This window comes from Stegostoma tigrinum, chromosome 19 (assembly GCF_030684315.1).
Source record: "Stegostoma tigrinum isolate sSteTig4 chromosome 19, sSteTig4.hap1, whole genome shotgun sequence".
Classification (NCBI taxonomy): Eukaryota; Metazoa; Chordata; class Chondrichthyes; order Orectolobiformes; family Stegostomatidae; genus Stegostoma; species Stegostoma tigrinum.
Genome location: NC_081372.1, coordinates 11145981 through 11158093, shown reverse-complemented (window position 1 = coordinate 11158093; position 12113 = coordinate 11145981). Strand labels below are relative to the sequence as shown.

At 42.6% G+C, this 12113-nt stretch overlaps 1 protein-coding gene across 1 annotated transcript in view; it reads right to left on the bottom strand.

Moving 5' to 3' along the window:
- Positions 1-12113, bottom strand: part of gss (glutathione synthetase) — a 48570-nt gene that overhangs the window by 16552 nt on the left and 19905 nt on the right. The window contains exons 5-7 of the mRNA XM_048550596.2: positions 10475-10614; positions 7506-7622; positions 1094-1174 (exon numbers count right to left, since the gene is read on the bottom strand). Coding sequence (XP_048406553.1) covers positions 1094-1174; positions 7506-7622; positions 10475-10614 — 338 coding nt within the window. The remainder of the gene's footprint in view (positions 1-1093; positions 1175-7505; positions 7623-10474; positions 10615-12113) is intronic.

Sequence of the window (12113 nt, the reverse complement as noted above, 5' to 3'; positions counted from 1 at the left end):
CAAGTGTAAAACAGGCTGAACACAAAGTATTTGACATTGCTTAACATGCAACAGCGTGGTATTTTCCATTAGAGAAATTTTCTGTCGGTTCAAAAAGAAAGACCTTCTGCCCCGAAGACAATTTCAGCAACAGTTTCAGCGCCAGGTATATAGTCTGTACGACTGTGGGGCACAGCCTGCATGATTGCAAGGCAAACTAGGTTCTCTCCTTGCTGCCAAAAAGACAGGTAGCTGCTGGCTGTACTGAATTGCCCAGCAGGCAGTTAAGGGTCAACTACATACCTGCGGGTCTAGAGTCACACGTAGGGCCACAGTGGGTAATGACTAGCTCTAATGTGAATTAGTAAATCTGGAATTGAAGATTCAGCAGCTGCCTTACTGGGATTTGAACCCATGCTTCCCTAAAAAGGCATTAATTTGCAACATGGTAGCTCAGTGGTTAGCACTGCTGCCTCACAGCCCCAAGGACCTGGGTTCACTTCCACCTTCGGGTGATTGTCTGAGAGCCTGCACGTTCTCCACGTGTTTGTGGGTTTTTTCCAGGTGCTCCGGTTTCCACCTACAGTCCAAAGATGTGTGGGTTAGGTGGATTGGATATGTTAGATTGCCCCATAGTGAATAGGGATTGTAGTCCTAGGTGGAAGAGGCTGGGACATGCAGGGTTAAGGGATAGGGTCGGATGCTCTTCAGAGATGTGGACGTGATGGGCTGGATGGCCTGCTTCCTCACTGTCGGGGTTCTACCATTCTTACCAAACCTTGTGGGTTTTTAAGGGTTACGCAGTGTTGATTAGACTAGTCTGCCATGTTATACAGGGTACTGGTGGGGCCAGGTCTGGTGTAGTATTGCTACTTTGGTCTCCTTAAGAGGAGAAAAAGTTAACATTTCCTCTGACCAAAATGACAAAAGCACTTGAAATAATCTGAGACTTTGCCAAAAATGGTGAGAAAAGTAGTACAGTCAGTGATTTGTGATCAGAAATGGGAATAAGTGACGATAGTAATCATATCCCTATGAAGTTCGTACCCGTTTTCACAATGAAACGGTTGAGACATTGTGCCAAACTAACTAACCTACACCAGCTGACACATACTTATTCCACAGCTCCATTTCCAAGCATCGCTGGTCAAAGATATTCCTGGAGATCTTTTCAACTACGAAGAGAACCACTGCCCTGGAGAAGAAAGAGGGAGACAAGTACAGTAAGGCTTGGGTTTACACATCATGCAATCATTAGCAATTCAAAGGCAGCCAATGAACAGAAGTCTTGGTCTGAAATTGTGGTCTAAAGAAACCAAAATGTACTGATTAGGTCCCAAATTGACAGCAACCAAATTTAGTTCTTATGACAAAGGATGCCAAACACATTTACTCACACTGTGTGGGATTCATCAATGATCTCTGACCGGCTGGTCTCTCCTTTTACACAGAAGGGAAAACCAAGGATGACCCGTAGAACACTCAAAGCAGAGGCTACAGACCACTGCTGGACCACGGAAGTTAATTCCATTTCTCGTTACATCTAACTTAAACCATATCATGCCTCAACCATTTCACTGTAGTTGAGTAAATATTCCACCCACTGCCGAATAAAATGATATCAAAAAAGGGAAAAAAAAATCAAAAGAACCGTGGGTGCTGTAAAATTGGAACCAAAAACAGAAACTGCTGGAAAAGCACAGCAGGTGTGGCAGCATCTGTGGAGACAAATCAGAATTTATATTTTGGGTCAGAAGGTTCCACATTTCCTCAGAAGGTTCTGTGGGAGGGTCACTGGGCCCGAAACATTAACTCTGATTTCTCTCCACGGAGAGCACCAGACCTGTTGAGTTTCTGTAGCAATTTCTCTTTCTGTTTCTAAAATGAAAAATGGCAAAGGTTTAAACATTCGACAATAACAGTTGGCGCTGCCAGCTAACTTTAGAGGTCCTACTGAAATTGGGAAAAATGGTTTAAGGGCTGAAAAATTCATTACACACACAGGTATTTCTTCTATAACGTGTGTTTTGTTAACGTGAATTGGCTGTAATGTGATGGATGAACAGTGGACACTATGGATAAAATGAACTTTCTGCTGTCCAGGTACAGCTACTTTATAGTGATTTCCCTACAATGCGATTTTCTATAGTGTGAGGTTACACAAGAACACAACTATCGCATTATAGGAGAAATACCTGTACATGTTTTTTTGTTATTTGTGCAGCTGGCTACACAGAGAAGGTCACATCAAGCCATAAGCAGCAAGCTCCAGCCACCCATAGTGTTATGCTTGAGGTTGGAGGATGCATGGATTCCTTTCCAGTTCTACTCCCCTGCTGATCATAATAGGTAACATTTAACCAGAATGATTATAGTAAAATGCTTACTGTATCTGGTACCTATGGGAACAGGAGTGTGCCCCAATTGACCAAATATTCTGGATAATCAAGAGATCCACATAATCAACGTAAAAAACAAACCCTGGATAATAGAGAATGCAATGCATCACTGTTAGACTTTATTTACAGCATACATAGACTCAGAGATATACATCATGTAAACAGACCCTTTGGTCCAACTTGTCCAAGCCAAACAGATGCGTCAAATAAATCTAGTCCCATTTGTCAGCATTTGGCCCATATCCCTCTAAACCCTTCCTATTTAAGTGCCCATCCAGATGCCTTATAAATCTTGTAATTGTACCAGCCTCCACCACTTCCTCTGGCAGTTCATTCTATATGTGCACCACCCTCTGTATGAAAAGGCTGCTCGTTGGATCCCTTTTATATCTTTCCCATCTCACTTTAAACCGACGGCCTCTAGTTTTAGACTTTCCCACCCTAGGAAAAAGACCTTGTCAATTCACCCTGTCCACACTCATGATTTTATAAACCCTTGTAAAAGGTCACCCCTCAGCCTCCAGTGCTCCAGGGAAAACAGTCCCAGTCTATTCAGCCTCTCGCTGCAGATCAAACCCTCCTACCCTGGCAACTTCATTGTAAATCTTTTCTGAGCCCTTTCAAGCTTCACAACATCCTTCCGATAGCAGGGAGGCCAAAACTGACGCAATATTCCAACAGTGGCCTAACCATTGTCTTAGACAGCAGCAAGATGACCTCGCAACTCCTACAGTCAATGCACTGGCTAATAAAGGCAAGCATACCAAATGTCTTTTTCACTATCGTATCTTTCGAGGAAAAGTGAACCTGCACTCCAAATTATTTTTGTTCCGCAACATTTTACCATGAAGTGTATAAGTCCTGCCCTGATTTGCCTTTCCAAAATGCAGCACCTCACACTTACCTAAATCAAACTCCACCTGCCACTCCTCAGCCTACCGAGGCATCTGATCAAGATCCTGTTGTACTTTGCGGTAACCTTCTTTGCTGTTCACTCCATCTCCAGTTTTGGTGTCATCTGCAAACTTACTAATCATAGCTTCTACGTTCACATCCAAATCATTTGATCCCTGCTGTCTATACCTGGCATACAGCTCGTTCTTTTTCTTGACCAAAACCTCATTTTTTTCCCTCGTCATCCAGCATTCCCCACACTTACCAGCTTTGCCTTTCACCCGAACAATAACACAGTGTCTCTGGACTCTCATTATCTCACTTTCTGAAGGCTTCCCGTTTTCCAGCCATCCCTTTACCTGCAAGCATTTGACCCCAATCAACTTTTGAGCATTCTTGCCTAATACTGTCAAAAGTGGCCTTCCTCCAATCTAGAACTTTAATTTTTAGATCCGGTCTATCCTTTCCCATCACTATTTTAAAACTAATAGAATTATCGTCACTGGGCCCAAGAGCTCTCCCACTGACTCGTCAGTCACCTGCCCTGCCTTACTTCCCAACAGGAGGTCACGTTTTGCACCATTTCGAGCAGGTACATCCACATACTGCATCAGAAAATGTTCTTGCACACACTTAAATTCCTGTCCATCCAAGCCCATAATACTATGGCAGTCCCAGTCTATGTTTGGAAAGTTAAAATTCCCTACCATAACCACCCTATTATTCCTACAAATAACAGATCTGCTTACAAATTTGTTCCTCAATTTCTCACCGATTATTTGGGGGGTCTATAGAACAATCCCAATAAGGTGATCATCCCCTTTTTATTTCTCAGTTCCACCCAAATAAGTTCCTGTATGTTTTCCCAGGAATATCCTCCTTAAATACAGCGTAATGTATCCCTAATCAAAAACCCACTCCCTCTCTTCTCTTGCCCCCCTCCATTCTTCCCATTGCACCTATACCCTGGAACAATAAGGTGCTGGTCCTGTTCATCCCCGAGCCATATTTCTGTAATTTGCATCCAGTCCCATATTCCTAACCATGGCATGAGTTCATCTGCTTACCTGTAGTCCCTTACTGGAAGATCATAGCAGTTACAGAGGTGGGGTGGCACGGTGGCTCAGTGGTTAGCACTGCAGCCTCTCAGCGCCAGGGAACCAGGTTTGATTCCAGCCTCCGGCAACTGTGTGTGGAGTTTGCACATTCTCCCCGTGTCTGTGCGGGTTTTCTCCGGGTGCTTTGGTTTCCTCCCACAGTCCAAAGATGTGCAGGGTAGGTGGACTGGCCATGCTACATTGCCCATAGTGTTCGGGGGATGGGTCTGGGTGGGATGATCCAAGGGGCAGTGTGGACCTGTTGGGCCGAAGGGCCTGTTTCCACACTGTAGGCAATCTTAATGTTCCAGAGTATAGATGCCACAGGAAGGATCAAAAGGGGAGCGAGAGAGAATGGGGGTGGTGTTTTTGATGAGGTATAACATCATTTAATCAACTGCATGGATGATACTGGAATAGTGTAGGTTAGATGGGCTTCAGATTGGCTTCACGGGTTGGCAGAACATCAAAGGCCGAAGGGCCTGTACTGCGCTATAATGTTCGATGCTAATATTTTGTGCGGCCATTCGTTTGAAGAATTATATTTACACCGAAGTAAATGAATTAAAATTGTAATAATTAGACAGAATAAAACAGTAAATTGTGGTATTTGAGATATATAATTTTTGCTGGCTTATCAAGAGTGCCGGTTATAACAAAATTTACTGTGCAGCCAATTTTGTTGGTTGCAGACTTGTGCCTAGTTCAGTACTGATAATAATCCGGCCAGGTTTCTTCCTTCTGCAAGGATTTATTACAAAACTTAGTAAAACTCAAACATGTAAAGATTATTGACAAAGTGAAAGCTTAGATGGTACAAAGATAGTTAATGACACATACTCTGACATGCCAGCTTAACATGAGGCAAATATGGGAAGAGACAAATTCTGGAGCTCTCCTTCTCAGTTTGCGCCTTTGGTCTCAGTTTCTCGTGTAGAAGAAATCGAGGGGTGACCTTATAGAATTTTATAAATTCATGACGGGTGTAGAGAAGATGAATAGCAAGGGTCTTATTCCTAGGGTGGTGGGAGTTCAAAACTACGAGACTTTTTTTTTAAAAATAGGTGGGGGAGAAAAATTAAAAAAAGGACATGAGGAGCAACTTTGCTTTTGAAAAGCAGAGTGGTTTGTGAATTACCAGAGGAAGTGGTGGACGCAAATGGTTACAACATGTAAAATGCATTTGAATAAGTACACAAATAAAGAAATATTTGGAGAAATAAAGAAATAATGGGCCAAACGCAAGCAGGTGGGACTAGTTTGGCTTGGGAATATATTCGGCTTGGACAAGGGGGTGTTTACATATGGTAAAACTCTGACTCTCTAAATGAATTTATAGTCCCACTCCTGGTTGCAAACTATTGTTAGATGTGTAAAGAAATGGGAAAAATATCTTGTATGTTTGGATTGGATGGGCTGAATGGCTTCTTTCTCTGCTGTAAGAACTATTTATGTTACTCCTTCCCAAAGGAGCTTTATGGTCAATGAAGTGTGGCCACAATAACTTGCATTTATAAACTGTTCTTAACATAAAGATATCAAATGCAATTTATATGTCCTAACAAAACGCTTGTGAATATCTACTGCTGTCACATTGGAGACAGCAGCCAATTTGTACACAGTAAACTCCCATAAACAGCAAGATTGTAACGGCCCAATAATGTGATTTAATAATGCTGTATGCTGGGATTCCCTTCTCTCGGGCAGAGTCCCATGGGATCTTTTATATCCGCTTAAGAACACATTGGGTTTTGGGTTAGTGTTACAAAGTTGGGTATATTATTCGTGAATTGGAAGGCAGGAAGTTAGAATTTGATGGTAAAAATGATTGTGGGGAAAAAAAACCAAGTACTGTGGTCCCTTTAAGAGCTTGTGCTTTGACTGTGCTAGGAAGTCAGTAAATGCAGGTGCACAAAGAGGGCCCCAAAAAGAAACATTTTTTTTAGAACAGCCAAGCAAACATTTTCCAAGACAACACATTTGAATTTGACCAGTTAATTTAAAAGAAACTCCTAGATACAGAGAGCCAATTGAATTTAAATCAGATGTTGTTGACAACTCGAAGCCAATCATTTTATTATGTCATTACGGGTATATAAGACGAGGGTATTTGGTTAAAATCAGGGACAGCCATCCCCCACCTGCCAGACTTCGCATTGTTTAGCTCTCAGAGAAAGCCCATCTAAATTAATCAAAGGCACCACAGTATTTTAGCTCAAGGTACCCATTAAAAAGATGACAGAGATAAAACATCTCCAACAGAAGAATTAGTGGAAGAAAGGCATTTGTGAAGAGAGCAGAGATGACAATATTCCAGACAACAATCTCCCCAAGTTCACACAGACTAAGTTGTAATTTACTGTTCTCTTATTAATTAGGTTTATTAAGTGAGACGTGTTTATTTGAACAGTACTGTAGTAGAATTTAGCCCAGTTTGGAAGTAGTTAGTAGCCTAGGGAGGAATTGTCAGTTTGTTTGTAATTCTGCTAAATTTGTTCATTGTTGGGTTAAATAAATAAATTGTTTTTCGTTACTTGTAAAGTAGAGATGAGGAATTTTCTTTCTTTTAACCACGCTTAATGGATCACGAGGGGAAAGCACTCCTCTGGGTGTTTAGGGGGCAATTATTAGAGTGGATCCCCTATTTCGGTCATTGCAGCTTAGGGTTAGTGTTTTGGTTTGACTATCAGGGAGGTTTGGCTATTCTTCCTCCATAGCAGTTAGCATGTCATCTGAAAGACAGCACCTCCAACACTACAGCGCTGAACTGAGCGAGTGTTGCATTGTCAGCCTGAAGTAGGACTACCTGTTGAATCTGTGGGGAGAGTGTTATTGATTGAGTTGTGTTACCAAGTATTGCCAGATTTTAGGTAAAAATCAGGCTCAAACTGTCAAAGTTCCCATAAATAAAAGGCCTTCCAAGCAAGATACCAAAGGCTAACAAATACTCGAGTGTGGTTCTATCAGTAAAGAAGTGAAAATTAAAACTAACATACACAATATGTAGGTACAGGAATATGCAGGTACCCCATTGAGCAACATTCCCTCTTTCTAAAAGTTCAAATTTCTTCCTTCATCACTGATACTGCAAACCTAGTTACTCTCCAGTCAGTCTTCAAGTTTAAAGTTTACTTACTCTGGTGATCCATATAATTGCCACGCTTTTGCGATTCCTTCAGCAATGCCTTTTACAGCAGGATTACTCAAGATCTTAGCAGCTTCGTCGGATTTTCCCCAAAAGTTCAGAACATGCCTGTGTGAAGCAGAAAGTAAAAAGGAACATAAATGCCCACTTTTTCATCAAGTTGCTTAAAACAACGTTAAGGGACACACAAGATCTGGAAACTCACAGATACAAACCTTTGAAGGGCAAGTCAATAGGGGTGTTTAGGCAAACATACAGACTACCTGGCATTAGAGACCATAAGACACAGGAGTGGAAGTAAGGCCACTCGGCCCATCGAGTCCACTCCGCCATTTAAATCATGGCTGTTGGGCATTTCAACTCCACTTCCCTGCACTCTCCCCGTAGCCCTTGATTTGTCTGCCTTGAAGGCATTTACCGTTCCGGCCTCCACTGCACTCCGTGGCAATGAATTCCACAATCTCACCACTCTCTGGCTGAAGAAATGTCTCCTCATTTCAGTTTTAAGTTGACCCCCTCTAATTCTAAGGCTGCGCCCACGGGTCCTAGTCTCCCGCTTAACGGAAACAACTTCCCAGCATCCATCCTTTCTAAGCCGTACATTATCTTCTAAGTTTCTATTATTAGATCTCCCCTCAACCTTCTAAACGCTAATGAATACAATCCCAGGATCCTCAGCCGTTCATCGTACGTTAAACCTACCATTCCAGGGATCATCCATGTGAATCACTGGACACGCTCCAGGGCCAGTATGGTCCTTCCTGAGGTGTGTGGCCCAAAATTGGACACAGTATTCTAAATGGGGCTTAGCTAGAACTTAGTAAAGTCTCAGAAGCACATCACTGCTTTTATTTTCCAACCCTTTTGAGATAAAAGACGACATTACATTTGCTTTGTTAATCACAGACTCTACCTGCAAGTTAACTTTTGCAGAATCCTGGACCAACACTCCCAGATCCCTTTGTACTTCTGCTTTACGAATTTTCTCATTGTTTAGAAAATAGTCATGCCTGTATTCCTTTTTCCAAAGTGCAAAACCTCGCATTTGCTCACGTTGAATTCCATCAGCCATTTCCTGGACCACTCTCCTAAACTGTCTTAATCTTTCTACAGCCTCCCCACCTCCTCAGTACTACCTGCTTGTCCACCTATCTTCGTATCATCGGCGAACTTCGCCAGAACGCCCCCAATCCCTTCATCCAGATCATTAATATATGCGGCCCAACACTGAACCCTGCTGGACACTACTCGTCACTGGTTGCCATTCCAAAAAAGAGCTTTTTATCCCAACTCTCTGCCTTCTGTCAGACAGCCAATCCTCAATCCAAGCCAGTAGCTCACCCCAAACACCACGGGACCTCACCTAACTCAGCAGCCTCCCGTGAGGCACCTTATCAAAGGCCTGTTGGAAGTCTAGATAGATAACATCCACTGGGATTCCCTGGTCTAACCCACATGTTACTTCCTCCAAGAATTCTAACAGGTTTGTCAGGCATGACCTCCCTTTACTAAATCCATGCTGACTTGTTCTAACCCAACCCTGCACGTCCAAGAATTTAGAAATCTCATCCTTAACAATGGATTCTAGAATTTTACCAACAACCGAGGTTAGGCTAATCCGCATATAATTTTCCATCTTTTGTCTTCATCCTTTCTTAAACAAGGGGATTACAACAGCAATTTTCCAATCGTCCGGGACTTTCCCTGTGACTTTTGAAAGATCACAGCCAAAGCCTCCACTATTTCCTCAGCCACCTCCCTCAGATCTCTAGGATGTAGCCCATCGGGGCCAGGAGATTTATCAATTTTTAGACCTTTTAGCTTTTCTAGCACTTTCTCTTTTGTAATGCCTACCACACTCAACTCTGACCCCTTGACTCTCCCTAACTGTTGGCATACTACTTGTGTCTACCACTGTGAAGACTGATGCAAAGTACTTAAGTTCTTCAGCTATTTCCTTATCTACCATCACTAGCTTCCAGCATCAATTTGGAGAAGTCAGGAATACAAAAGCAAGGGGATTACAATAACTTTATCACTCAGTGGCTAGCAATGCTGCCTCTGCGCGAGGGGCCCAGAGTTTGATTCCAGCCTTGGGTGACTGTGTGGAGTTGGCACATTCTCTCCGTGTTTGTGTCCAGGCTGGGCGAAATGTGGGGTTACAGTGATAGGATGGGGGTGGGTCAGGGTGGATCAATGTGTAAGGATTGTATGCAAAAGAGAGACACACACACAGACACAGCGAGAGCGAGAGACACGCGCAGAGTAATGACTTCGATCTGGATAATAGCCAGCTTCTTCAGTCTTGTCGGAGCCCATCTCAGGCAAGCAGATGGTGGTCTGTCTTTGGCGGAGTCAGGTGGTGAGTCACTCACTGTAGGATTCCAAACATCTAACCAAGCCAAGTCCAGTTCAGTTTCTGCTTAATGGTAATCCTTTGGATGTTGATAGTGGAGGATTCAGTGACGGTAACGTCATTGAGTTGTCTGTTAATGGAGATGGTTGTTGCCTAGCATTTGTGCAGCAATGTTACTTGCCACTTACCAGACCAAAACTGGACATTGTTCAGATGTTGCTGCATTTGCACAGGGACTGCTTCAGTACCTGAGGAGTCACCAACCACGCTGAACATAGAAGCCTACACAATGAACGTGCGCACTTCTGACCTTAGGGTGGACAGAAGATCATTGTAGCTGAAGATGTTTGGGCCTAGGACACTACTCCAAGGAACTCTTGCAGAGATGCCCTGAAGCTGAGATGACCAACCTTCAACCACGACCACGTTCCTATGTGTCAGATATGAGTCCAACCATTGGAGAGTCTGCCCCCACTGACCCCCCAATTCCCATGGATTCTGGCTTCTCAATGTCAATCCATTCAAGCACTCTCACCTCACCCTCATGCAAAGAAAAGATCAAATTTCGATTCATCTGTCAAAAAACTTCTTGTTCAGCTCTTACCTATGCACATCTGGGACCCGCTCAGCCAGTCCTGCGTAACTAGCAGCAATGGTATTAATTTCTATTTGTTTTAAGGAAACATTGTGATCAAGTCCTCTGTCAAACATGTAGTCAGATCTGTTTATACCTAAAGTAATTGGCTGAACAAGGAAAGGGAAGGGAAAAGAAAAACACATCTCAGTTGATATAAAGAACACTTCAACATAAAATGCTTCCTTTGTAATAACACCACTAATTACATAGCAGAAATTTTACGACAGGCACACCTCGTTAAGAATTTAACATAGTTCCATTTTGTCCTCCCATGTATCCCTAATCTTTGACCTCCCGACCTCACTTTCCAAAGAGCTCAACCTAACTGGTTATTTTACTTTCTTCTCATCTACAGGTACCCAGGACAAATCTAGCACACCCTTCCTGATAGTTAAAGCTGCCCAATTTCATACTGACTGTAATCAAAGCCAAAAGCGTTTCGACAACCCCCTCCATTTATATAACACCTTCAGCATTGCAAAACATCTCAAGTCCAATGTGTGAAGCATCTGTCTGAACTGCAAGGGAGAGATTTATTTGGATCTCAGCCCCCTGTTTTTAAAAAAAAACATTATGGGAGGACAAAATATGATGCCTCTTATGTTCAAATACTTTAGAGATAATTTCTTTTTTTAAAATGACTCAGTTTCAAAATAGAAAACTGTGGCAAAATATTATAGAGAAGTAGTGAGGCTCCAAACCATCAGCAGGAGCTCTCCATTACGACAGACAAAAAGGGGGGGGGGGGGGGAGACATGGAACAGCATTTATTTATTCATTTGATTCCCTCTGTTCCATCACTCACTTGAATTATGGCTGATCTCACACGTGGATTCTATTTATCCGAAGAAGGGTCTGAATCATTAACTCAGTTTCTCTCTCTGCAGTTGCTGCAATTCCTGCTGAGGTCCTCCAGCAAGAGATAATGGGAACTGCAGATGCTGGAGAATCTGAGATAACAAGGTATAGAGCTGGATGAACACAGCAGGCCGAGTAGCGCCAAAGATGCTGCTTGGCCTGCTGTGTTCGTCCAGCTCTACATCTTGTTATCAGAGGTCCACCAGCAATTTCACTTTTTGTTAGATTCAAAAATTTTAACTAACCCAGCATCCACAGCACTCTGAGAACTTTTATATTTCCATGGGTCTATGAAAAAGTGCATCTTGATTTCAGACATAAATAGCCTGGCTCTCATTTTGATGCTATATCATCTCGTTCCGGATTTCTCTGCAATACCTCGCATTTTTCTAAATTAAACTCTTATCTGCCAGTCCTCAGTCCATTGGCCCACATGATCAAAATCACTTCGTAATCTTACATAACCTTCTTCACTGTCTACTAAGCCAATTTTGATATCATTCACAAACTTACTAACCATGCCTTTTATATTCTCTTCCAAAACATTAATACAAATGACAAACAACAACAGATCCACCACTGATCCCTGTGAAACCCTGTTGGTCACAGGCATCCTGTCCAAAAAACTGGAATGCATTTTTCAAACATTCATTCCCTCTATCGCTGATGCATATCATTGTGAAATGCGCTGCAAAAATTCACAAAAACTCCTTACGCAGAATCTTGCAAACCCACGTCCACTATCACA